Source organism: Martes martes, assembly GCF_963455335.1.
Source record: "Martes martes genome assembly, chromosome: 13".
NCBI classification, from domain to species: Eukaryota; Metazoa; Chordata; class Mammalia; order Carnivora; family Mustelidae; genus Martes; species Martes martes.
The window spans coordinates 39988032-40014483 of NC_137901.1; the positions used below are offsets into that span (position 1 = coordinate 39988032).

General features: G+C 43.4%; 1 protein-coding gene across 1 annotated transcript in view; it reads right to left on the minus strand.

Annotated features, from left to right (window-relative positions):
* The window catches only part of RNF125 (ring finger protein 125), a 32646-nt gene extending 30933 nt beyond the window's left edge, over positions 1-1713 (minus strand). The window contains exon 1 of the mRNA XM_080821931.1: positions 1374-1713. Within this exon, the coding sequence (XP_080678057.1) occupies positions 1374-1537 (164 nt within the window). The 5' untranslated portion in view covers positions 1538-1713. The remainder of the gene's footprint in view (positions 1-1373) is intronic.
* Positions 1714-26452: the final 24739 nt, after the last annotated feature.

Here is a 26452-nt window from a genome sequence, read left to right on the forward strand (position 1 = left end):
ATTTATGTCAATGAGCTACATCTGGACAGCTGGGAAACAACATCAGTAATCAGTCAGGAGGTCAATTAGACTGGAGTTTAAAGTACATAGCTGAAACAACAGGCCTTGAAAATAGAGCCACAAAATAATGACTAGGGCACCGAGCTATTTAAACACTGTGTGGGCTGCGTTTTTCTTCCTGCATCGCAGGCGGCTTTTCAGTGGTGCTTCTCAGTTACTAGTCTATAGGTGTCAAGGGCCATCTAAGTCCTTTGAAAAACCTTTTGTGCCCTTGCATTTATAATGAGGTATTTTTTCCCCTGGTAAGCCAGAAGCACTTCCTAGCCATTGCGGTATGGCCCCGGTCAGCCAGAGACATTAAGTGGGCTTCCACTCCCACTCTATGCAACTCCTCCAACATGCACACACCCGGTGGCACACCCGTGCAGCCACCGCAAGAAAGCTTCTAAGTAAACCGAGAACACGAATCCACAGATCCAACTCCCATTTCTAGTTACTCAAGCACACATTAAGGGCGTGCCAATTTTACACAGGGATTCTGTTTTCAAACTCTTTTTAGAAACTACTCTTTTTTATCTACACTTTCCATCGATTTAGGGAAGCGATGCGTAAGGCAGACTGTAGCCTCCTGTCACTTCGTGGTTGGATTTTAAGGGCTCCCTCAAGGCTTGGTGCTAACGTTCAAGTCCCTGCCACACCCCGACAGGTATTTAAACTCTAACGACTACAGAGTCTCTTGGACGTTCCAATTTGAGTTGATCTTTGAGGGGCTTGAGTGTTTGTATGAGGAAAGGGAGGTGGGGGTGGACGGCCAGTTTGCACAGATCTGTGTTTGCTCAAGAGGCTAGCCTCAGTGGGCGTTCTGGACACGTGCAGAGAGCCAGCAAAATAAAAACGACCTGGGTGGGGGGCGGTGAGGGAAGCACCTCTCCATTAACTGAGCTCGGCGGGTAACTGCTCTGCAGCAGCCTACTCCCTTGTGCCCAAGCAGGTGCCGGCTGTCGGGCCAAGAGCACCTTCCCCCGCTGGTGAGCCCTAGCTCCTGGCGGGTCGTTCGCCCGGGAACCCCATCCCTGGGCTCTACACCTAGGCTTCGGGAACAAGCAGTGACCGGCGGAGGGGCCGGGGGCGGGGGGGATAGGGAGGCGGGAGGCGCTGCAGGGCCCGCTTGTTGCTGTTTTCGCCTCCTGAAATCCTGTGTCACCTTCCGACCGGTCATTTTTCCCGTGGCGTGGACTCCCCAGGTCCGGGTGTCTCCCTGCAGTAGCACCATTCAGGCGCGGGCTTCTGAAATCCCCCACGCCCTCGGCTCCCCCACCCCACCTCGCCCTCCCCAGAAGCGGGCGCGCAAGCCGAGCTCCCCCGGCACTTACACGTGGCCACAGCGGGTCCGGACAGGCTGGTGCAACACCTCGAGGCACACGGAACAGTCGAAGGACGTGACGGGCAGCTCGGGGTCCCCCCTGCGCTCCAGGGCCCGCGGGTCGGCCGAGGCGGGGGCGGATTTGCCGCTATCGCTGCTCAGCACGGAGCCCATCGCTGCGCTTCTCGCCCAGACAGCTGCCAAGAGCTCAGTGCCTGCTGCCGGTTGTTTTGTTGTCCTGCGGTAGAGGAAGGAAGTCCCGGCCCAGCTGTGATCGCCGCCTCCCAGCGCGTCCAGCTAGAGCAGCCTAGCAGCAGCCTCAGCCTCGGTGGCCAACCTCCGTCTAGGGCAGACGAGTGCGCCGCCGCGCCGGGAACTGGCTTTCGCCGGCGGCCTCGGCGGAGACGTGCAGGCGGAGGCGGCAGCCGCACGGTGCGCGATGCGACAGCCCGAGCTCCTGGGAGAATTGAAACCTGAAACCTCAACTGCGGAGCCAGGGACCTGGGCCGGGCGTGAGCCTCCGGGCGTTCGCATACATCCTCTTTACCCATTCTTGCAAGTTCGAGGGAATGTGGGTCTGGTCGTGCTTTATGGGAACCAGAACCCGCTGGTAAGGTGATGATCCTGTCCGCCCTGCACTGTTGTAATCATAAAAGGCAACGAAGACCATCTATGACGGGTGCGTCTCCTAAGACTGTGCTAACCAGGATTTGAAGATCGGATCAATCAATACTCCATTAAGAGAGAGGTCGCATGGGGCAGTGAAAAGGGTTGTGGAGATCCAGATTCGAAGCTCAACTCTAGGACAAGGGTTCTAGTGCTAAATTCTACCACCCCAGTTTCCTCAGCTCAGGGTCTCCTGCTGTTGCTCCGATTCTCTGCCCCAACCTCTTTTAGACATGACCAAATATATCATTTAATAAGTCACACATTTGGGCGCCTGGGTGGCTCAGTCGGCTAAGCGTCTGCCTTCTGCTTGGTGACGATCTCGGGGTCCTGGGATAGAGCCCCACTTAGGGCTCCCTGCTCAGCCGGGAGTCCACTTCTCCCTCTTTTGCCCCCCTCCTCTGCTCCTCCCCCTCTGCTCTCTCTCTCTCTCTCTCTCAAACACATAAATAAATAAACAAACAAACAAATAAATAAATAAAATTTAAAAAAAAAAAGTCACACATTTAATAAGATTTCTTTAGTGTCCGCTGCATGCCAGTAATGGGAACACAGTTCCTGACAAGGAGACAAAATCCCAGCTCTCACAGAACTTACTTTAAAAAAACAAAAGCAAAAGCATTTCTTTCGAGATACAGATTCATACACTTATCATTTATGCATAACACATATAATGTAATATATGTAATTATGTAATATACATATACATAAATATACATATACATATATGTAATATATATCCACACTATACATCATGCAGTAATACATGTAATACGTAACAATCCCATAAACTTTACCCATTTTTCCCCAGATGTTATTACTTTTAATGAGAAGATAAAAGTAATCAACAGATAAACGAACAAGTCATTTCACATGATAAGAGCCATGAAGAAGGTAAAACAGGGACTGAGGGTGGGAGTGGGGAGGATAAGAAGGTCAGAGAATACTTTTTGGATAAGGCAACGTTTGAGCAGTCATGAATAATGAAAAGGAGTCAGCCATTAAGAGATGTTGGAAAAAGCTTGCTAAGCACTGGGACCAGTCAGTGAGCAAGGAACAAAGAACAGAAAGAAGCCATGTAGAGACAGAGCACAGGACCAGTAGGTTCGAATGGGATCCCGTAAGATAGGAGAAGGGCCTGATTATATTCGATCTCATAGGTTAGGACCAAGAGTTTGGATTTTATTTCAAAACCATGATTTCATTTACTGTGACTGTTTTGTGGTTTCAAAAAGCTAAGAACAAAATAAGAATGGAAGCAGAGAAACCGATCAGAGGCGACTGAGTTAGCCCAAGTGAGGATGGTAATGGTTCGAACCAAGGAGTTATCTGGGTCGAAGGCAAGGGACGGACAGATTTGGGATACATTTATGAGAAAGATGCAAAGGGGCTTGCAAATGAATTGGATGTAGAGGTGAAGGAAAAATAGCCATCCCTATTTTTAAATATTTTATTTATTTATTTATTTATTTATTTATGAGAGAGGGAGAGTGCATGCATGAGTGCGGAGGGATGGGGGAACAGAGGGGAAAAGAGAGGGATGCCCCACCAACCCTATCTTTAAAAGAAAAGAGGGAGAGGGCACTCTACCATTCCTATCTTTAAAAGGAAAACAGGGGCACCTGGGAGGCTCAGTTGCTCTAGCGCCCAACTCTTGCTTTTGGTTCAGGTCATGATCTCAGGGTAGCGAGATGGAGCCCCACACTGGGCTCCATGCTGTGTGTGGAGCCTGCTTAAGATTCTTTCTTTTTCCTCTGCCCCGCCCCCACACTCATGTATGCATATGCTCACACATAATCTCTTTCCCTATAAAATAAATAAAATCTTAGAAAGAAAGAAATAAAAGAAGCCCCTCCCTTGATTCCACATGTCCCTCAGTTCCTGCCCAATGTCCTCTTGAAGGCCAAATTTCTTGACCTACTTCTCCACCATCTGTGTCTCCATTTCTTAATTATCCTCTCTTTATCTAGTCCAGCCTGGGTTCTGAACCAACTTCCCACACCACTTCCCTCTGTCTAAAAGCTGCTTCGTTACCAGTGTCACCAGTGGCCTTCTTGTGGCTGAAGCCAAAGAATCTTCTTAGTCTTTTTCTTCTGTGACCTCTCAACTACATTTGTTGGTATAGAGCACTCCCTCCTTGTAGAAACTCTTTGGCTTTCCCACTTTCTTTCTGGCTGTTCTTCTCCATCTCCTCTGCTGGCCTCTTCTTCTCCACGGAAAAGCTAAGTGCTAGGGGTCCTAGGATTCTGTCTTAGGACCTTTTCTCATTCCTTGCTCCCTCCCTAAGAATCTCAAAACTTACGTAGATTCTGTTACCATCTTGGTTCCAAAAACTCCCAAGTCTTCATCTCTCCTCTGGCCACTCAAATGCCCAACTGCTTGCTTGACATAACCACCTGGTTGCTTCAGGCACCTTCATTCAGCCTGTCCAATAATGAACTCATTGTAGTGAACTCCCACCTGCTCTACTTCCAGTTGTTTATCCCTCTCTTAGTAAATGGTGCTATAATCCAGCGGGTAGCTCAATCCAGACGCCTGGGCACCATCCTGATTTCTTCCCCTTCCTCATTCACATTGAATCAGTAACAGTCACAATCACAATTCTGCCTCCAGTGTATCTCTCGGTAGCTCTTGAATGAGTTCTCTAACCCCATGGTAACCACATACTTTAAATCATTGCATTCTCTTTGTGGCCTGTTGCAATAGCTTCTATCTGCTACACCTGCTTCCACTTCCACATACCATTGTCCAATCTATTATGCACATTGTAACTAAAGTGATCTTTTGAAACGCAAAATTCATCCCATACTTAAAGCTTTTAATGGTTCTCCATAACCCTTAGAATTAAATTGCAGATCATTAATAAGATCTACAAAGTCCTGTGTGATCTCTCTTTCAATAAATATAATAAAAATGTCTTTGGTGGTAGGGAAATTCAACTAAAACTGCCTGAATCAATATGGATATTATCGAAGGTAATTTAGTCCAGAGGTGAGCACTTCCAGAGTTGGCTCAGTAGTTCAGTGATGTCCTCAAGTGTCCAGTCTCTTGCCATCCCTGGTGTATCCGCACTGCCTTCCTCAGGGTAGAAAGACTGCAAGAGCAGTTCCAACTATCACATCTACACAAAACAATCTCCAAGACCAGAAAGGAAAGATGGGGATTCTCCTTCTACCTCTGTCCTTTTATATGGAAGGAAAATGTTTCCTAGAGACCTTCTTTTGCAGATTTTGCCTTATATCTCCCTGATCCAGATTGGGTCCCATGACCATCCTTACACCAATCACTAGCAAAAGACTGAAATTCTATCTGAACAATACAACTGGGGGTTTTTTACCAAGAAAGATGAGGGTAAGTTAATTGGATAGGCTAACAATAAGGCTTCCCCAAATAACCATTTTTGGCCCCATCTGCTATCATTCTCTCCCTTATTCTCCATGGTCCTAAATTTTCCTACTTCTTTCAGTTCCTTGAGTAACTAAGTCCTCTTTGACCTCTTTGGCCTCTACACATGTTTTTTTGCTCTGCCTGAACACTTCCTGCCAATACCCACCACTTTCAACTTCCTCTAAGTCAAAATTCAGGTCTTAGTTTGGTGACTACACCACCTCCATCTCATATTATCCTTGATTTTCTCATTGCCTGCTGCATTTGCCTTCCTATTTATCTTGCTGGAGATACCTCTAACTACTTCATGAGTTAGAGATAATGCGTATAAAGTAACTTACATGTAGGAGGTGACATATATATTTGTACATGTAATTTATACAAATCTCAAAGGTAGATATTATTGTTCCCATTTTATAGGCTCAGAGAATTTAACTTAGCAAAGGCCACATAGTAAATTATGGAAAAACAATGTTTTAATTCTAGATCTTCTTTTATTTTAAAATTCATGTGCCTGCAGTGCCTGGGTGGCTCAGTCGGTTAAGCGCCCCACTCTTGATTTTGGCTCAGGTAGGGATCTCAGAGTGGTGGGATCCAGCTCCATGTAAGGCTCCCACTCCGGGCTCATTGGGGAATCTGCTCTTCTCCCTCTCATTCTGTCCCTCCCTGCTGCTTGCACCAATGCGCTTGTGAGTTCTTTCTCTCCCTGTCTAAAATAAATGAGTAAATCTTTTTAAAAATAAAAAATAAATAAAATAAAATAAAACCCATGTGCTTTTCACTAAGGAGCTTGTGTAGAGAATAGAAGCACTAAGAATCTTAGAACTAATAATAAGACAAAATTAAATAAAATAAAACAGAAAAATGGAATATGGGAAGCTAGGTAAAAATGAAACATCTGATATTATTTATAAGGGTCTTAATCAATTTATGAAGGTGACAATAATGATAATGATGATGATGGTATCAGTGAGAAATAAATTCACAATCCAGATTCTAAGTCATAGAAAGCATCAGTATAAATCAGTATAAAGGAAATTTCAAAGCCTTTCGATCAACATCTCTGATATTACATGGAGCGGGAAGAAAGACTTGTACTATATGATCTTTTGCACATTTTGACATTGTACTGTGTATATCCATTGTAATAGATGAAAATTAGCAATCTTTACATACATATGTCCTTTATCTCAATAATTCTACTCCTTGAACCAATGTGTGGACAAACATGTGCACAAGAAGGCATAATCAGGAATGTTCTTTGTAGCATTGTCTATAACACCAAAAATTTGCAACCAACAAGGTTTCCATTCATAAAGGAATGATTAAATATATTGTAGTCCATACGTGTTGTGGAAGGCAATGTAATTGTTAAAAAGAACAAGCAAAAATTTTATAGCATTTAACTCTATATTAGATATCAATCTAAGTGTTTTATATGTGTTAACTATTTTGTTGAAGTCATTGTTGTTGTTGTTTGTTTTGTTTTGGTGGGCAGCAAAGTTTATTGAGAGTACAGTAAAGTACAGATAGTACAAAGCTCCCGAAGAAGGAGGGGACCCAAGAGGGTTGCCCTGTGTTAACTAATTTAATCTTCATAATATCCCTAGGACATAGGTAACTAATATCCTGATTTCCAAGAAAGAGAGATACAAAGAGCTTGAAAACTTGCCTTAGATCACATTTATGGTAAAAAGCAGAGTTGGGAGTCCCACCCAGGAAATCTGGTTCTTCAGGTCTACGAACTTCATCCAGTACTGGCCTTCCTCTATTGTGGACAACATGGAGGTATCTCTAAGACACTTAATAAAAAAGGATGCTGCTGAAGAAAAGCATGTTATTAAACCAAACAAAAATCAATATAAGGTATACTTCTCATGGAGAAAAAGCATTATATATTTCTCACTGAAGGAAGGCAGCACAGTACATTTTCAAGATCCTAGTTTTTTCTCTTGCTCTCCCTTTTCTCCCTGTGCATGCTCTACATTACTGCTTTGGTCTCAGTTCCCTCAGTTGAAAACCACAGATAATGTTTACTTGTAGAATTGTGAGAGGCAGACCTCAATAACATTGAAACCCTCACTCATTGCCTGGCATGTAGTTTTAGTTCTCTCCCTGATGTCATTCATTCTCCAAACATCCAGTGAGAACCTACTATGTGGCAAACTCTGCCGGAGACACTGGGGGCACAACCAGGAGCAAGACTCAGTGAGGTGAAGAGCTTCTCCTCTTCGTCTATGACAGCACCACACACTCTTCCTTTGGAAGAATTTTCCTTCCATCATCTCACATGACTCTGGTGGGCTTGCACATCACACAGTCTGCTTTTTACCCCTTATGGGTAGGAGTTCCTGTTGCTGTGATCTGCAGTTTCCCTGGTGTCTGTCCTTCCTAAGTATAGTTGATACACATCCTTTTTATTTCCAAGCTATGCAGCATCTTACCAATACCTCCTTTTGTTCTTGATTAATTTATTCAAAGTTGAGTTTTGTTGCCTGCAACCAAACTCACTGACATATTTGTCCTGTGTCCTCAAGGACTTCCATCACCTAACAGGTAAGATGAACAGAGAAACAGAATTACATTTATAATTTGGTAAAACCCATGTGTAGACAGAGAAAGAACGATGTTGCTGCCTTATGCCAGGGGGATATAACAAAGGGGAACGCTGCAGATAAGGGAACCTGGAATGAAGGAAAGAAAGACAGAGCATTCTAGAAAGAGGGGACCTGATGAGCACAGACAAGGAAGAAAGAAGGAGTGCGCTCTGTTTGAAGGGGGTACAAACATTTCCTTGTTCCTGGAATTTTAAGCATACAGCGGGCGATGGGGAAAGAACTGGAGTTCTGGGCAGAAGCGAGGTCATGAAAGCTGTATGCAGGTTAAATATTTTCAACTTGCTTTGTGGTGTGGTGGAGCCAATCAGGAGCTTAAGTAGAAGAGACGTGTCGATACCTGCAATTTTGACAAGTCACTTTGTTTATGCCAAGAGTTCTCTGACTTGGGGTGCGTGGGTGGCTCGGTCAGGTGAGCGTTTGCCTTCAGTTCAAGTCATGATCCCGGTGTCCTGGGATGGAGCCCTGCATTGGGCTCCCTGCTCAGCAGGGACTGTGCTTCTCCCTCTGCCTCTGCAGTAACCCCTGCTTGTGCTCTCTCTTTGTACAAATAAATAAATACAATCTTTTAAAAAATAAAATACAAAAAGGAAAAGTCCTCTCACTTAATCCAGCAACAGAATCACCTGAGTAGCTTATTAAAATGGCCCCATTCCAAGATATTTTAAAACGGTGGGCTGGGGTAAGCTACAGAAGCTGCACTATTTTTAAGAGTAGGCTCCACACCCAATTTGGGGGCTTGAACTCACAACCCGGAGATCAAGAATTGCGTGCTCTACAGACTGAACCAGCCCAGAAGCTGCATTTTTAACAGACCCCCAGCTGGTTCTAATGCGGGGGTCAATGGATCATTCTTGGAGAAAGAGGATTCCACACGATGGGCAGCAGATGCTTCGGGTGACTTTGACAAGATGCAGAGATGTCAGGTCGGAGGAGAGAGTCACTTACATTCATTCCTAATGAAATCTGTCCATGACCACGGCCATGCCTCCTTGATACTGGAGACATAACATTGGTTCATACTCTGGCACTGAAACATATATACTTCTGAACTTACCAAGACCATTAAAAAACTTCTAATCCATTAACCTGTGGAGAGTAATAAAGTTTCATTATATTCTACAGAAATATAAATAGCCAAGAAGTGATCTTGAATAGTGTTTAGAACACCTCCACCATCTGTTGTCTGATGGTAAGATGAGGCACTCTTTTCTTCTTCAATGGAGAAGGACATCATCATAAATGAAGTTCTATTGAATGAAAGACCCAGGAGTTCAACCAGGGGAGTCAGTCAAGTGCCTGGATCCTCTGCCTTGGTTTCAGCACAATTGGTTTTTCAAAGACGAATATTGTCTTCAGTTTTCCTGCCAGCTGGTCTCACTCCTCGTTGCTGCTACTCTTCCCAGATAGCATTTCGGCAGCCATGCCATTCTGCCCATTACAGTTTCCTGGAGCTGTGAACAGTCCCACTACAGCATGTCTTCAAAGCGTGTGCATTACTCTAGGAATGACTCTCAGTGAATACTGCTGTTGACTTTTAGTGGGCAGCCCAACTATGTAATCATTGAACCAAGTCCACATTTGGGGTGTTTTACTTCAGTGACCATGAAGTCATGGCATGCTTGGAACAGGAAAGGGTCACAGAAGGCATCTGACCTCGTCCTCTCATCTTGCAGATGAGTAAACATTTCCAACGAGGTGAAAGCATTTGAGTTGCATCCTTCAGCATTTCAAATGCACACATCTGAGAGAAAAATTAAGTCACTAAGTACTTGGGAAGAGCTGGCCTGTTTATAAGAGATATAAGCTATTTCTGGAGGCAAGATCACAAAAGGTGAAAATAAATATAACAATAAATGATTTAAATAGGAGCTTATTTTTTTTCAAGATTTTATTTATTCATTTGACAGAGAGAGAGATCACAAGTAGGCAGAGGTAGGCAGAAAGATGGGGGAAGCAGGCTCCCTGCCGAGCAGAGAGCCCGATGCAGGGCTCAATCCCAGGATGCTGAGATCATGACCTGAACCAAAGGCAGACGTCCAACCCATTGAGCCACCCAGGCGCCCCTGAGCTTATTTTTAATTATATATATTATATATATAATATATGTAACATATATATATATATTTAAATATTTTATTTATTTATTTGACAGAGAGAGAGAGAGATCACAAGTAGGCAGAGCGGAGCGGGGGGGGGGCAGGCTCCCCGCCGAGCAGAGAGCCTGATGCCAGGCTCGATCCCAGGATCCTGAGATCGTGACCTGAGCTGAAGGCAGAGGCTTTAACCCACTGAGCCACCCAGGCACGCCAAATTATATATATATATTTTTAAGTAATCTCTACACCCAATGCGGGGCTCGGACTCCTGACGCAGAGATGAAGAGTCACATGTTCTGTGGACTGAGACAGCCAGGTGCCCCTACTTAAATAGTAGCTTAAAACAAAATTAGAAGCAATTTAAGAAAATAGTTGTAGGGGCGCCTGGGTGGCTCAGTGGGTCGGACCTCTGCCTTTGGTTCAGGCATGATCTCAGGATTCTGGAATCGAGTCCCGCATCGGGCTCTCTGCTCCGCGGTGAGCCTGCTTCTCCATCTCTCCCTGCCTGCCTCTCTGCCTCCTTGTGATCTCTGTCTGTCAAATAAATAAATAAAATCTTTAAAAAAAAAAGAAAATAGTTGTAATTAATTGTATACAAATATAAGATCTTTTTTGTGATTTTGCTGGTAATTATATAAATAGTTTGCCATTGGACATCCTTCTATTACCCATACAACTAGCCATCTTTTATCAAAGGAGAATGTTTATGCCTCAGCTTTAATTCCAAAACATGTAATTGCTTCCCATGCTGCCATTATAAAGGGCTAGTATCCAAAATCTATAAAGAACTTAGTAAACTCAACACCCAAAGAACAAATAATTAGATCAAGAAATGGGCAGAAGACATGAAGAGACATTTCTGCAAAGAAGACTTCCAAATGGCCAGCAGACACATGAAAAAGTGCTCAACATCACTCAGCATCAAGGAAATACAAATCAAAACCTCAATGAGATACCACCTCATACCAGTCAGAATGGATAATAATTAACAAGTCAGCAAATGACAGATGTTGGTGAGGATGTGGAGAAAGGGGAACTCTCTTACACTGTTGGTGGGAATGCAAGCCAGTGCAGCCACTCTGGAGAACAGTATGGAGGTTCCTCAAAAAGTTGAAAGGAGAGCTACCGTACTACCCAGCAATTGCACTACTGGGTATTTACCCCACAGACACAAATGTCATGATCCGAAGGGGCACGTGTACCCCAATGTTTAATAGCAACAATGTCCACAATAGCTAAACTGTGGAAAGAGCCTAGATGTCCATCGACAGGTGAATGGATAAAGAAGATGTGAGATAGATAGATAGATAGATAGATAGATATAGGAATATTATGCAGCCATCAAAAATTGAAATCTTGCCATTTGCAATGATGTGAATGGAACTAGAGGGTATTATGCTAAGCGAAATAAGTCAAACAGAGAAAAACAATTATCATATGATCTCACTTAATATGTGGAATTTGAGAAAGCAGACAGAGAGGATCATGGGGGAAGAGAGGAAAAAATCAAATGGGATGAAACCAGAGAGGGAGACAAACCATAAGAGACTCTTAATCTCAGGAAACAAACTGAGGGTTGCTGGAGTGGAGGGGGGTGGGAGGAATGGGATGACGGGGTGATGGATATTGGGGAGGGTATGTGCTATGGTGAGTGCTGTGAATTGTGTAAGACTGATGAATCACAGACCTGTGCCTGTGAAACAAATAATATATTATATGTTAATTTAAAAATAAGCAAATAATATAGATAAATGATGTCTTTTCACTTAAGGAGGAGATAGAAATATATTTTATCAGTATATGTGAGTGTATGTAAATATGTTCCTATTATGGAAGGCTTCTTTAAGCTAGTAGATAATAATATAAAAAACAAGAGATACTATTTTGATTGATTTCTATGGGTCATGCACAATGTTTAAAGCTATATATGTATGTGTTCGTGAATGTATGTGTTGATATTATAACAATTCAACCATGCATATGTACATATAAATACATGTGCATTTATATACATTTGTGTGTGTATAGTTTAATGTTCATGACAATAGTTTTTTCTTATCCCCTTTTCAAAATTTAAGCTCAGAGAAAAACTTGCCCAAAGCCAAACAATCTCTACATGGTAGAGCCAGAATCTGAAATCTTGTTGTTTGAGGCTCCTAAAAGTCTTTGCGTCTGACCACAGCACAAACATGGTACCGGTTTTTTCGATCCTACCATCAGACATATAGGTTGGACTGTGTCTGTTCTGTTTATGTTGCTTGTTTTTTTAATGTGTTAGAAGTTTAATATTCTGAATTCCCAAATCCCAGAAAATAACAGGATATAGTAAAAACTGGCAGATTGGATTTTTTTAAGGCACAACGTTGGTAACTTAAAGTATCTTATAATATTGAAGATGTCCCTGGAATAAAACAGATGTAAACTTTATTATACTGATTTCATAAATGAAAAACTCAAGCAAATAAAGGGGTCTAAAATACCATTTACTTCTAGCCAATGCCCTCAAAATTGGAAACATAGGTCAGCTGAAAAATAAACACACAGAAATTATGGTAGAGGTTTAATTCCAATGATCTGGAGTGGCAACAACAATTAGGGTAGAGATTTTATGCAGAAATTTCTGGGAAACTTGGTGGTAAGAGCTATTCTTCTGTGACTCCAACTAAAAGATCAACTTCTTTTAAAAAACAGCATCGTGGTTAAGAGCTATGGGCATCATTTTCTGACATTCTATCAAAACCCGTATCAACTGTACCCTGTGAAAGAACTGTGGCATCCTCAGATGTTGAAGTCAACAGCAAATTGCCTATAAGAAAGAGTTAGAACAATTACATTTTGTGTGTTGTTTGTGTTCCTCTTCCCCTCTCCCTGTTTCTATTTGGTCTTTTGCTTCAACAGCTGGAAAAGTGGGGCAGGGTGGAGAGACGTGGTTCACATGGGAATTAGGGGCCACGGACAAAAGTAGGTGCAGACCGGTGGACCAGGTGGGATGATGACGTGGAGCGAGGCAACTCTCCAGATGCCGTCCCAGGTGCACAAACCTTTCTCACACCTGGTGCCCTGCCAGGGCAGGTGGCATGATGGCTGGATGGAGTCACTCTCTGTCCCTTTACAATGAGCAAAAGCTGTTGAAGGAACAGATGTAGTGAATCAACGGACACTGGATGAAACTTATTAATTTTACAACTTCAACTGGGATTACTAAAAGGGTAGAATTTCTCCAAACTCAGTACAATATTCCAAAACAACATTACTGGTAATGAGTTTATTAAAAGCACAATATCCAAGATTATAGGAAAAGGTCATACAAAGAGAATTAACTTAAATTCATAAATCCTTCTTCATGGCCCTGGGCAATTGGATACAGCGTGTCAAGAATTTGCCACGATTATTTTGTAATATATATATATATACCTCTAATGAATTGTATTGGCCTCTTTTCTTCTTCTAATTGATTCCAATAGAAAACTGGCTACCTATCACTCAGCATAGGAAGAGGGCTGTTATTAAAATGCCAACATGTGTATCGTGAACAACTTTGTGGTCAGAAATGCATTAATATAGTGTGTCACATTTGAAGCTGTTAATTTAGTAATTTACATATGAGTCTAATCAAAGACCAGTCCACTTAAAGAAAAGTAAGTACCTCTAAGTTTGCTTTTTTTTTTTTTTAACCTTTATGTATAATTGCTAACCATAATACATAAGCTAACAAACTCAGGAGACTTAATGACAATATTGCTCCATTAGATTTGCTGTAGAGTATTATCTGGAACTCCATGCCAAACGAGAACGAATAGCCAGAAGATTCGGCCAAAACCTAAAGTTATTAATAGGGATCTGTAGAGTAGCAGTCATACAAGGACAAGAGGGCTTTCAATAGAATGAGGTTTATGTTAAAGTAATATAAAATAAACGTTCATCACAAAATTGCAGGAATAAAAATGAAGCAAAGTATTTAAATGGAACCACAATATCCCTGACACCTATAAGGCCTAACTCAGAAATAACGGCCTTTCCCACAGCAGAGCAGTGCCCTCTCTCTAGCTGGTCTCTGTGTTAGCAAAGTGAATACAGAAAAATCAGCTGATTCCAGGTCAGCAGCTGCAGAGGTAATGGGGAAAAAAAAAATCATTGTTTTCTTTAAGGCTCTGGAGAATCCCCTTACAGGAGACGGGAGAAAAAATCAATGCCAGATGGCTCTCAAGGAGATGCCACTAATGGTTCTTCTACTGCAAGTCCGCTGTGAAAAAAAATTCCTTCACAGCGAATCAATAGGGCAATGCAGCACCAGAAGCTGCCCGTCTCGTGAACCACTGATGTCCCCAGCAGAGGTCGGCGCCTTCCTCAGTCTCACCCCTCCAGGCCCAGCAGAGACCATTTCTGACAGCGACAGTGATTGATGACGTGGTTCAGACAAAGCAGCAGAAAATTTCCCCCCTCTCACTTCTTATTCGTTGTTGAAATGGTATTTTAACCTACTTAAAGAAAATTTATAAATAATATTAGATACCATTCATAAGGCGCTTACTGTTGGCCAGTAAAGTGTGAAGGGCATTGCCCTTTTTTACTGAAGTATAATGGACATACAACTATTCATTAGTTTCAGATGGATGATATAATGATTCAACCTTTGTATACATTATGGAATGAGAACCACCGTAAGTCTATTCTCTATCTGTCACCACACAAAGTTACAAAAATTTTTTTTCTTGAGACAAGAACTTTTAGGATTTGCTTTTTTAGTTTTGTTTTTTCCTTCCTTCCTTCCTTCTTTCCTTCCTTCCTTCTTCCTCTTTCTTTCCCTTTCTTCCTCCCTCCCTCTGTCCTTCAATCTTTCCTCGCTCCTTCCTTCCTTCTTTCCTTCTTTCCGTCTTCCTTTCTTTCTTATAAGCTCTATGCCCAGTGTGGGGTTTGAATTCACAAACTTGAGATCAAGAGTCGCATGTTGTATGGACTGAGCCAGCCAGACGCCCCTCTTAGCAACTTTCAAATTTACGATATATTATCATTGATTATAGACCCCATGCTGTACATTACTTATTTATCTTATGACTGGAAGTTTGTACTTTTTGACCCCCTTTGCCTATTTCACACTCTGCTTCCCCACAACAACCAATCTATTCTCTGTATCTATGGGTTTTGTTTTGTTTGTTCATTTGTTTTATTTTCGATTCCACATGTAAGTGAAATCATGCAGTTGTCTTCTCTGACTTATTTCATTTAGCAAAATACCAACTAAATTCATCTATGTTGCTGCAAATGACAAGGTTTCTTTCTTCTTGGGTGCCTAGATGGCTCAGTGGGTTAAGCCTCTGCCTTCAGCTCAGGTCATGGTCTTAGGGTCCTGGGATCAAGTCCCGCATTGGGCTCTCTGCTTGGCAGGGAGCCTGCTTCTCTCTCTCTCTTTCTCTGTCTGTCTCTCTGCCTACTTGTGATCTCTCTCTCTGTGTCAAATAAATAAATAAAATCTTAAAAAAAAAGATTTCTTTTCTTCTTTATGGCTGATTACCATTCCCTTGTGTGTGTTTGTATGTGTGAGAGACCGCCCTTTTTTTTTAAAGTATGGTCCACACCCGAAGTAGACCCCAACTTGGGGTTTGAACTTACAACTCTGTGATCAAGACCTGGGCTGAAGAATCAGATGCTTAACCGACTGAGCCAGCCAGGTGCCCCAGTGACACCTCCTTTATTCATTCATCCATCAGCGGACAGACACTGAGATTGTTTCCATAACTTGACCATTGTGAATCACGCTGCAATTGACATAGAGGTGCATATATCTTTTCAAATAAGTGTTTTCATTTTGTTCAGATAAATACCCAGAAGTAGAATTGTTGAATCTTACAGTAGTTCTATTTTTAAATTTTTCAGGGACTTGCATCCTGTTTTCCATAGTGGTTGCCCTGGCTTGCATGCCCACCGACAGGACACAAAAGTTCCTTTTCCTCCACATCCTCACCAACACTTGTTATTCCTTGTCCCTTTGGTAACAGCCATTCTGACAGGTGTGAGGTGATGTTTCATTGTGGTTTTGATTTGCATGTCCCTGATGACTGATGGTGAGCATTTTTCATATGCCTGCTGGCCGTCTGGATGTCTCCTTTGGAAAAATGTCTATTCAGATCATCTGCCCATTTTTTTTTTGAAGATTTCATTTATTTATTTGGCAGACAGAGATCACAAGTAGGCAGAGAGGCAGGCAGAGAGAGAGGGGGAAGCAGGCTCCCTGCTGAGCAGAGAGCCCGATGCGGGGCTCGATCCCAGGACCCTGAGATCATGACCTGAGCCGAAGGCAGAGGCTTTAACCCACTGGGCCACCCAGGTGCCCCCTCTGCCCATTTTTTTTTTAAGATTTTATTTATTTATTTGACAGAGAAAGAGAGATCACAATTAGGCAGAGAGGCAGGCGGGGTGGGGGGTGGGGGAGCAGGCTCCCTGCTGAGCAGAGAGCCCGATGTGGGGCTCGATCCCAGGACCCTGAGATCATGACCTGAGCCTAAGGCAGAGGCTTTTTGTTGTTGTTGTTGTTATTGCAAAGTTTCTCTGTTTTTTTTTAATTTTATTTATTTATTTTTTATTTATTTGTCAGAGAGAGAGAGAGGGAGAGAGAGTGAGGGAGCATAGGCAGAGGCAGAGGGAGAAGCAGGCTCCCTGCCAAGCAAGGAGCCTGACGTGGGACTCGATCCCAGGACGCTGGGATCATGACCTGAGCCGAAGGCAGCCGCTCAACCAACTGAGCCACCCAGGCGTCCCCGGAAGGCAGAGGCTTAACCCACTGAGCCACCCAGGAGTCCCCCTCTGCCCATTGTTAAAATTGGATTGTTTGTGTTCTTGTTATTGGAAATCATTCATCCTTCACTCTTGGACAGGTATTATTTTCTCCATTTGAAGTGATGTAACTGGCATGAGGCCGTGCAGCCTGCATATGGTGGAGCTGGAATGTAGACCTACACCTGTATGGTGGAGCTGGAATGTAGACCTACGCCTGTATGGCCCTGGTTTCTAACCACCACACTATATATTCTGTTCTAAAATACGAAGTTGAGAAGAATAAATTCATAAATAATCCCATAGCCCTGGGAAGACTGCTTTCATTTTCTTGCATTCCCTTTCTTTGCGGGTCATATGACTATTGCTGCAAACTTCTTTTTGGTTTATTATTGCCACACACACCCCTTACCCGCCCCCCCCCCCCCGCTGTCTCCTTTCGGTTCAGCAAGAGTAACCGCTTTCCTAGAAGTGACTTTGTACCCAACACACCTCCCCAGCCACCAGTCACTGTTTATTAGTTCAAGGGTGGCTACCTGAGCCAAGCTGGGCTTGGAAGTTTGTTCAGGAGGAGTTTTGAAATTTGGGCAGAGAGATGTCAAAAGCTAGAGAAGGAGGGAGAAATGGAGGGAGGAGAGGAAATGAATCCATTTCTCGTTGCTTTAGCTAGAGCACGTAAGCGTCAGAAGCTATGCGTAGTCCCGTTCTTCATCGTGGCCTGCAGGGATAGAGAAGACAGCCTTTGCACAGTGAGAAAAAGGCAGAGCACCAGAGAGGGGTGGAGAAGGAGGACACTTGGACTCCCCACAGTGTTTCAGGCTTTGCTTTGTTCCCAAGGCCTGGCTGTGACTCTGTCCTTGGGTTCTGCGAAATGTGTCGATTTTCCGAGAAGGTCTCTCTCTTACTTAAGACAGTTACAGTCTGCTCTTGTCACTCACCACAGGCTTCTGAACTGATTTTTTATAACAAAAAATAATACTAAAAAGTGCTCTAAGCATTTGCCCAGTTGTCCGTCTCAGAAACACATCAATAGGTCTGGAGGGGAGACGGTGTCAGTGGAGTGCACAGACGTCCCTTCGATCAGCGGGGAGCAAGGACAGTCTGACTCTCACACCAACTGGACCCAGAAGGAGACTTACCCGCTGCTGCAGCTGCAGGCTCAGAGCAAGGGCAGGCTTCTGGGGTGAGTTAATCCAAAGGCAGTTGCACCATTTCCTTTTGCATTGTCTCCTCCGTGCCCATCTTCTTCTTAAGCCATAGCAGGACAACGGCCACCTGTGACTTAAGGAGGTTTTCCTAGTGTCCCCAGTGTATTTTCGTGGCCCTCAGTTCTTGCTACAATTCCTGTGGCCACGGTGGTGGTGTGTGCTCAGGGGAGGCCCGAGTTCCTGAACCAACATCTGGAATGTCGGATGCAGGATGGAGAATATGAAGATCATGGCAGTTCCTGTAGGGCAGGCATGGAACAGATGAGGGAGTTTCTTCCACAATGTCTGCTCATGGTCCTTTGGGGTCGACTAGCATCCTTGAACATGCGCCTTTCTCTTCCCTGCTGAGAAGCAATGGCTATGAACAACATTGGCTGTGGAGACAAGACTGCCAGAGATCTTTCAGATTTCTGGCTTTTCTCTGAATCTTCTTCCTGTCTTCAGCAGCACCTGCCCCTGTCACATTCCTTGCTTAAGAAACACTGGAGTCTTTGGTCTGCACTGAGGAACCTTGACATGGTGATGATAGCCCCTTCTGAGACAGCCAGGGAGGCTGGGGAGGAGCCAGGCAGCTCCCCGGGGCCGGTAATCCTTGTGGCCCTGCGTGAGCTAAGCCCGCTGCCGAGCTTTATCTGGGCTCATCTGCTTCTTGTGACAACTTGCTATTTTTCTTGGCCCTGAATTTCTGAGCAGTAGTACTGGGTCTGGAGATGGCTGGCACCTCATAAATACTACCCAAGTGGTTGAGAGGCAGAACAGATCTCTCAAAACAGAATGCCTAGGCTTGTATCCCAGCCTGGACATTTACCAGCTATGTGACCTTGGACAGCCTACTGAACCTCTCTGTGCCCCATTCTCTTCATCTGTAAAACAGGGTTAATCATGGGTTAAGTGAGTTAATGTACGTGAATCATTTTGAAGAGTGACGGGTACATAGTAAGCCCTAAGTGTTTGCTAACATTATTGTCATTATCATTTATTACCGGAGGTTGAATTCCCAGCGAACAGACTCTGAGACAGGAATTTAGGTAGAGTCACGTTAACCCACAGTACTTTGCAATCAACCCCTGGAGTGAGATTGGGATTGCGCAGAGGGAGGAGTTGAACTGTGATGCAGTTGTCACCCAGCCCAAAGGGAGAGGTGGGCAGGGCATTGTCCTTTGAAGATTTTGTGCTGCTCCTCACTCCACCTCCCTACCCTCTGTGAGGAATGTTGGCTGCAGGCTTTCCCTGAGGACAGGTGTGACACAGAGCCCAGACAATTTCTAAGGCGAGACCTGGCTGTGAGCCACTAGCAGACATGACTCTGGGTATGAGTGCTTTAGTCATGGAGGGGAGATGTGGGCGGTTCCCCCAGCAACCACCACATATGTCTTCCTACCGGACCCACTTAAGAGAGGACTCAGCCCAAAGACATTGAGCTGTGGTATCAGCACCGGCTTCAGCAAGCCGGGCATTGTGTTGTCCTCTTTATGGATTCCAGCTATAGCTCCTCAGGGGTCCCGTGTCTCAATTATAAATCACCCCCCACCCCAGTGTACAAAGAACATGACAACCATAAAAAGTTGTAAAATGGGGGGCTGGGCAGCAACACACATTTCCAAACACATATCCTCTCCTGTTGGGGGGGAATAGCAGAAGCTCCTGGCCACGCACGGGGGTGAGGTCCTTTGTTAGCCACACTGGCTATGGACACTTACCAGCTATGTGACCTTACAGCTGAAGCTGTGCTCCCAAGGGGACTGCCCTTTCTATTGCCTTTGTTGAGCCCAAGTTCTGTCCTCTGGGAGGATCTCTTCTATTCAGTGTCCTCTCTGGCTATATCTGGGTTGAACATCAGCACAGAAATCCTCTCCTAAAGGATATATATCTATTAAGGAAACTGTTTCTGGATGGTAGGCTTTCCAGGTCATAGAATCACTTGGAGTTTGAATGGTCATGAGGTATTAAAAAAATACTTCCCCAAAAGCCCCACAACAAACTTCCCTTATTGGCTTGAATCAAATCAAATCTAGACTTAAAGTAAGAATGGTCTAAATAGCTTGGGCTTGAGATCCTGAATTAATAATTGGGAAAGGGGATGGGCTTATCAGGTTGGGTATAGCCCTATAGAGGTCATCAGTTTCCCAAGCCCTGGGCTGCTAGCCAATGGGAAAGTGAAGCAATCGATGTTGGGCAGGGATCCATCTCTTGGCCCATTAGCAATTTAACTGGATCAACTGCTTGAGGGGGCAAGATATATAAAGCACTGATGAATTTTGAGAAATTTGCAAGCTGATCTCCTCCAGTCACACTAAAAAATCCACAACTGTACCTTTAGCCTAAAAAAATTGCTTAAGGGAGATGATCTATTCTAGAGTAAGGCTGAGGGATTTTACCAGCAGCAGAGAGGAACAATTAGCAAATCAATTATTTGGCCTTACTTATATCACTATCATATGATGGCTCATTGTTCATTTCAGAAATGTTAATTTTGAAATCATTAATGTCAAGGGTTACCTAAAACACAATTATCAAGTGCTTTATCTGTCTCCCAGTTAGGGACCCGATCTCATTCAGCCTTACAGACCTAATATCTAGCGGGTTTTAAACACAGTAGGAACATGATGAGAATCTGTTAATAGCAAGGGGGAGGTTCCTTGTATCTAGTTACTCCCAACAACGCAACAGTTACCGATATTTTTAAAATGAGCTCTGCTTGGAATGCAACCTTTTCTTCTCTCATCCGTCTGTATACTTAGCACAAAATGTAGGAATACAGGGAGTTTTTGAGAAATGGAATCATAATATTAATGTCAACATACCTTTAAAGCAAATGAGGTCTTCTAAATTCTTTGAAAGTGATGGAAAACGGTTTGCTTTTTCAGGTGTATGAATATGTCCGCTATTTCCTGTCCTGATAAACCTTTCCTTATGGGAAAAGTAAAAATGTGTCGAGTTTTCCAAAGCCTTACCTGTTCACAAGCACACGGAAAGGTACTAACAATCTCACCGATTCTCAGACCCTCACTCAGTGATGCGGGAGCTCTTCTATCCCTTCCTCTACGAGCATCAGGGCTTCTGGGGTCCTTCGTTAGCCACACTGGCAGCCTGAAGCTGTTTCCCATACATGCTTGCAACTCGGTCTCTTCCCATGGGGCACCGTCACTGCCGCACAGTACCTTCTTTGTCAGATCGTACCACCCTTTGCTGGCTGCTGCTGCTGTATACCCTGGCAGGGCTGTTCTGATTCTCTAACACAGGGTGGTTTGCCTGATATCTTTACCTACTCATTCACGAGAGAGAGAGAGAGAGAGAGAGAGAGTAGGCGAGTGGGTGGGGAGCAGAGGGAGAAGAGAGAGAATCCGAAGCAGGCTCCACGCACAGCCCCGAGCCCAATGCTGAGCTCCATCTCATGACCCTGAGAGCATGACCTGAGCCGAAATCAAGAGTCAGATGCTTAACCAACTGAGTCACCCAGGTGCCCCTTACCTACACTCTTAATAGGCACCCTTCTCTCTGTTGGTTACTATCACTGATTCCATATTAATACATATAATTATATAGAATATTTTTATTTGCTCATATTGTTATTTATGGACACATGAGAATTTGTATACTTTTACTGCACATTTTCATGGCACATTTTACTGCACATTTTATGCATGGACTGTAACTGATTTAATGAATTCCCTATTACTGGACATTTGGTTATTTTCTTGTTATTATAAATAATGCTGCACTGAATATCCTTGCAGTCAAACCTGTACCTTTCCTTAAGTTTTGCTTTAGGATCATAATAGCTAATTTAATCTGTTTTACATGCTTCTTAAAAACAAGGAAATGATTTCATAAGTAGTTCAAGGCCTGAACAGTTTTCAGAATTTAGAAGAGCAACTGACAAAAATAGAAAACACTAACAATCCTACCATGTATACCAGCTTAATTACCAGCTACAACAATTCAAGGAAGAGCTGTCCAGTGGCCTAGAGCAACGATCTTCCTGGCGACTTTGGTTTTGTGTAGAAGCTGCTTACCATCAAGTAAACAATGTGGTTTTGAAATAATTTTCAGATGTTTTATTGTTTTTGCTTTAAATCTGTAATGAGCCATTTGAATCTAAAGAAAATACAACTGAATAAGAACTAAAGGAGCTCCTTTACTTTTTACCATTTTTTACCTGGGTAAGTAGTACAAACATTTAAACAGGAGAGTAGAGTTTATAGAAGGGCACACTCTGGAGAGACTAATAATGGGAAATCTAGTGAGAGTAAAGAAAGGACTTCAGGAAATTTCTAAAGCAGAGCTGGCTGTTTGATTTGCTAGGACTGTAGGAAAACTAGCTGAAAAGTGGAAATTAGGAAGGAGATTGAGGGTGTCACCATTTATCTTAGTTCTACTTTGTTCCTTCCGCTGGTTTCCTCACTATGAACCAGAATCTAAATCGGCTTCGGGAGAGGCAAATCCTAGGTCAACTATACACCTCTTACTCCAGGGCTCTCTCCTTTTCCATAGTGGTTCTGTGCACCATAACCCTTACTCACTGATAGGAAAATTCTCTATATCCAGGTAGATCTCCCAGTCATGACCACTACATTGGGTGACTTATGAATTAGTTGTCTGCCTAAAATAATAACAGCTATTATTTTTATGTACCACATGCTGGAATAAGGTCTTTATTTTCATTATTTTATTTTACCCTCATAATAAACCTTGGTTCAAGCCTACTTAAACAATAAGAAATTGTACTGGTTCGTATTGTAAAAAATGCAAAAGCAGTATTGGCTTCAGGCAAGGTTTAATCAGGGTTCTGTTTCCATTCTTCTGCAATTCTACTCAGTTGTATGTCTGCTGTATTCTGAAGCTCAATTCCCTGGTTATATGGAATGGGTGCTGGTGGTATGGGGGCTCCTTATATGCTTTTTTGAAACATTGCGGGGTAGGGCTTCAACAGATGAGTTCTGTGGGGACACATTTCAGCCCACAGTCTTTCATATCTCCTTAGCCATCATCCCTGGCCCAATCATTATTAGCAAGGAGAATGGGATTCTTATCATTGCCTTAGATGGATCAGCTGAGATAAAAAGAATTTGGGGAAGTCAACCACAAAGTATATGGTAAAGTAGGTACACTTTGCAAATGAGGAAACTGAATCTGAGATATGTTGAGTGAATGGCCAAGGTCATGCATATAATGAGTGGGAGAGTCAAGATTTTAAACTTGATTGACTCTAAAGCCCTTGTTCTTTGCAGTCCATGACACTAGTGTCTCTTGTTTGCTTTTCTAATTTGCAGTTTATCTGCTCCTTCTAATTTTAGGCTGTGTCCTCTTTCCATAGCAGTTACCCTGCCCCAGCCTTGCAACCTGAGTGGACAACCCAGGACCCTGAGCTCCATGCCCCACCTTGGGCTGCAGGCATGGAGGGTCAGACCCAAAATGTGAAAGGTTCCCCAGTGTCCTCTGGACTGTTACTTAAAAACTTTTTACAAAGTCCTTACTTTCTGAAGGCGCTTTAAGTGCTCTTTACTTAACTTTTTTGGTGGGATGCCACCCTTCTACTTTCCTGAAATCTCCATCAACGTTTAGATCTCCTAGTACTTGTTCACACTGTTCCACCTGATTGGAGGTCTCTGACTGGATTTTGTGACCCTCCTGCTGGGAAAAAATAGAAATGTTGAAGTAAGATAACCATGATACTGTGATTTATAATGGGAAACATAGATTTGGTCTTCATCCTTGCTTCCGTTTCACAGACCTCCAAAAGCTCTTGGCATTTCCTAAGTGACAGGAGCACTGGGAACATCTTTTGTTATACCATTTGGTCTTTTATTCTTCATTCCTGAAATAGCTTGGGAGCCATAAAACCGTAAGGAATGTCTTGTTATTCATAACAACCCCCTTTCAACCACACATGAGCTTATGTTATTGAGGTGACATAGATACAGATGTGTTATTCTAGGGACAGGGGCTGGTTGCCAGGGGAACCAACCATGGTTACAGGATGGAACCTTCGGTCCCACCTTCCAGCCTCCAGGAAGGGGAGAGGGGCTGCAGGTTGAATCCGTTGCCGGGGCCAATAATTTAATCAATCATGCCTATGTCATGAAGTCTCCATAAAAGCTTAAAAGGACAGGGTTTGGAGAGCCTTTGGGTTGGTAAACACATGGAGGTTTGGGGATAGTGGTGTGTCCAGAAAGAGCAGGGAAGCTCCGCGCCCCTTCCCACATAACTTGCCCCATGCATCTCTTCCATCCGGCTGTTCGTGAGTTCTATCTTTTTGAAATAAACCGGTAATCTAGCAAATAAATTGTTTTCCTGAGTTCTGTGAGCTGCTCTGGCAAATTAACCAAACCTGAGGAGGGGTTGTGGGAACTTCCAATTTGTAGCTGGTCAGTCAGAAGCAAAGGTAGCAAGCTGGACCTTGATTGGCAAGGGAAAGGGGAGTGGGGGTGGGCAGTCTTGTGGGACTGAGACCTGTTGAAATAAAACTGCTAGACCCAAGATGGAGCCGCTCCTGCGTGGGGTGCCACATCAGCAAACTAAAACTTGGATAATTTTCGCATCCCTATAAACGCTTGCTTGTCCAGAATTGCTGTATATCCAGCCAGCCAATTCTCAACTGCCAAGAAATTGTAATGATTTCCTTGTTCTAAATAAGGTCAGATATGTGACCTCAACCAATCGACTTAAGCCAAATACCTTTTCCTGATTCTGATGGACCTGCTAGTCTTATAAGGAAATCCCCGACCTCCTAGCCAATCATACCCTGTTTTCACGTTGCCTTTTCTAACATTTTCTAAAAATCGCTCTCTCCCAAACAGCCCTTGGGAAGAGTGCTCCACCACTTGGGAGGCACAGGACTCTGCCAACCATGGATTGCTTTCCAGTGCACAAAGGACATCAAACTTGTTACTAAATTGTTTTATTTTTGTCATTTGACAGCCCTTAACTCGTGGGATCTGATAGTATGCCCAGGTCGGTACCATCAGGATGGGGTAAAATTGTGGGACACCCTGGTGGTATTCCAGAATCGGTGGGTATATGGAAAACCCACACCTTTGGTGTCAGAGTGAGGTAGTATTGTCATCAGGTATGGAGAATAGGGGAGAGACAGAAGAAGTAGGTTTTGTTTTTTGTTTTTTTGTTTTCCTTTGCAGACACATGGGTTCAAGCCTTCTCTTCTATTTCCTGGCTGAGTGACTCAGAACAACTTGGTTAAACCTTCTGATCCTCCGTTTCCTCCCTTGTAGATTATAGATACTAATACCCATTTCACAAGGTTGTTCTGAGACATTAGAATCCATATGCGAAAATGTCAGACAAGAAATATGAATGGGAAGTCCTACTTCCTATTTCCTTCATAAATTTTCTTTCATCTCAACCTGAGCTGGTTACGCTCTCAGAACTGTCATAAAAACCACAGCTAACACAACTGGTTTGACTAACACAACTGGCACTATGTTGTGATAACTCCTCTGTTGTTGCCTTAGACTTCCATTTAAAACTCATAACTACTTAACTTTCCAATTAGATTATAAGTAACTCGCAGTCTCTGTAAGATGCAGCACAGGGTCTTGCCCATAGATTTGGAAAGAATATCCAGTGCAAAACTTTCTCTTCTTCAGGCATAGTTAACACTACTTTAATATGCTCAGTGAATACCAGTCATTCTCAGCTATGAGGCTGACAGTAGAAACACGATGTAGGAAAACTATGTCCCCCCCTGCATTTTGAAGGATGGCAGGAGTCATTGTGAATAAGAACAAAGACCCTTATTGCTATTCTGATGTGGATGTTGTTAGTACTGCCTCTGAGATTCTCAGTAACCTCAAGAACAGTCCGTTCAAGCCTCCACGGGTGGTCCTGGGCCAGTTTCCATTTCAGGGTCCCTTTATCCCAGTTTTTTTTTTTAAAAGATAGCTTCTGCCTTGGTTCCTATTGCAAAAGTTGTTTTCCTGGTATCCTTCCAAGAATTCCATGCCAAGAATGACATGATTGTCATTTGTTGTCTCTAGTAGGAACTTCTTGATGATGAAAGGGGATGCTATTTATATTTACATTAAGAAAACAGGCCTCATGCAGTACTAGTCTAGGCTAACTAACCATCCTTCTATCCTAGTACTGGAGCTTTGCCTTAGGTTTGCTTGTTTTTTCCTTGAGGACCAAGAAGAGCCTGTCATTGAAATCCAGGCTGGTTGGTGAGTAGAGGTCACCACCAAACAACGGATATCCCAGACATGGATTGCCTTACCTGAGGACACTGTCTTTTGTCCTTCTGGCTGGACTCCTGTGGTCAGCTGAGTCAAAATCTCCCACCCCCTTCCCACAGGAGTAGACTGGGCCACATCCCAAGATTAGTCGGTG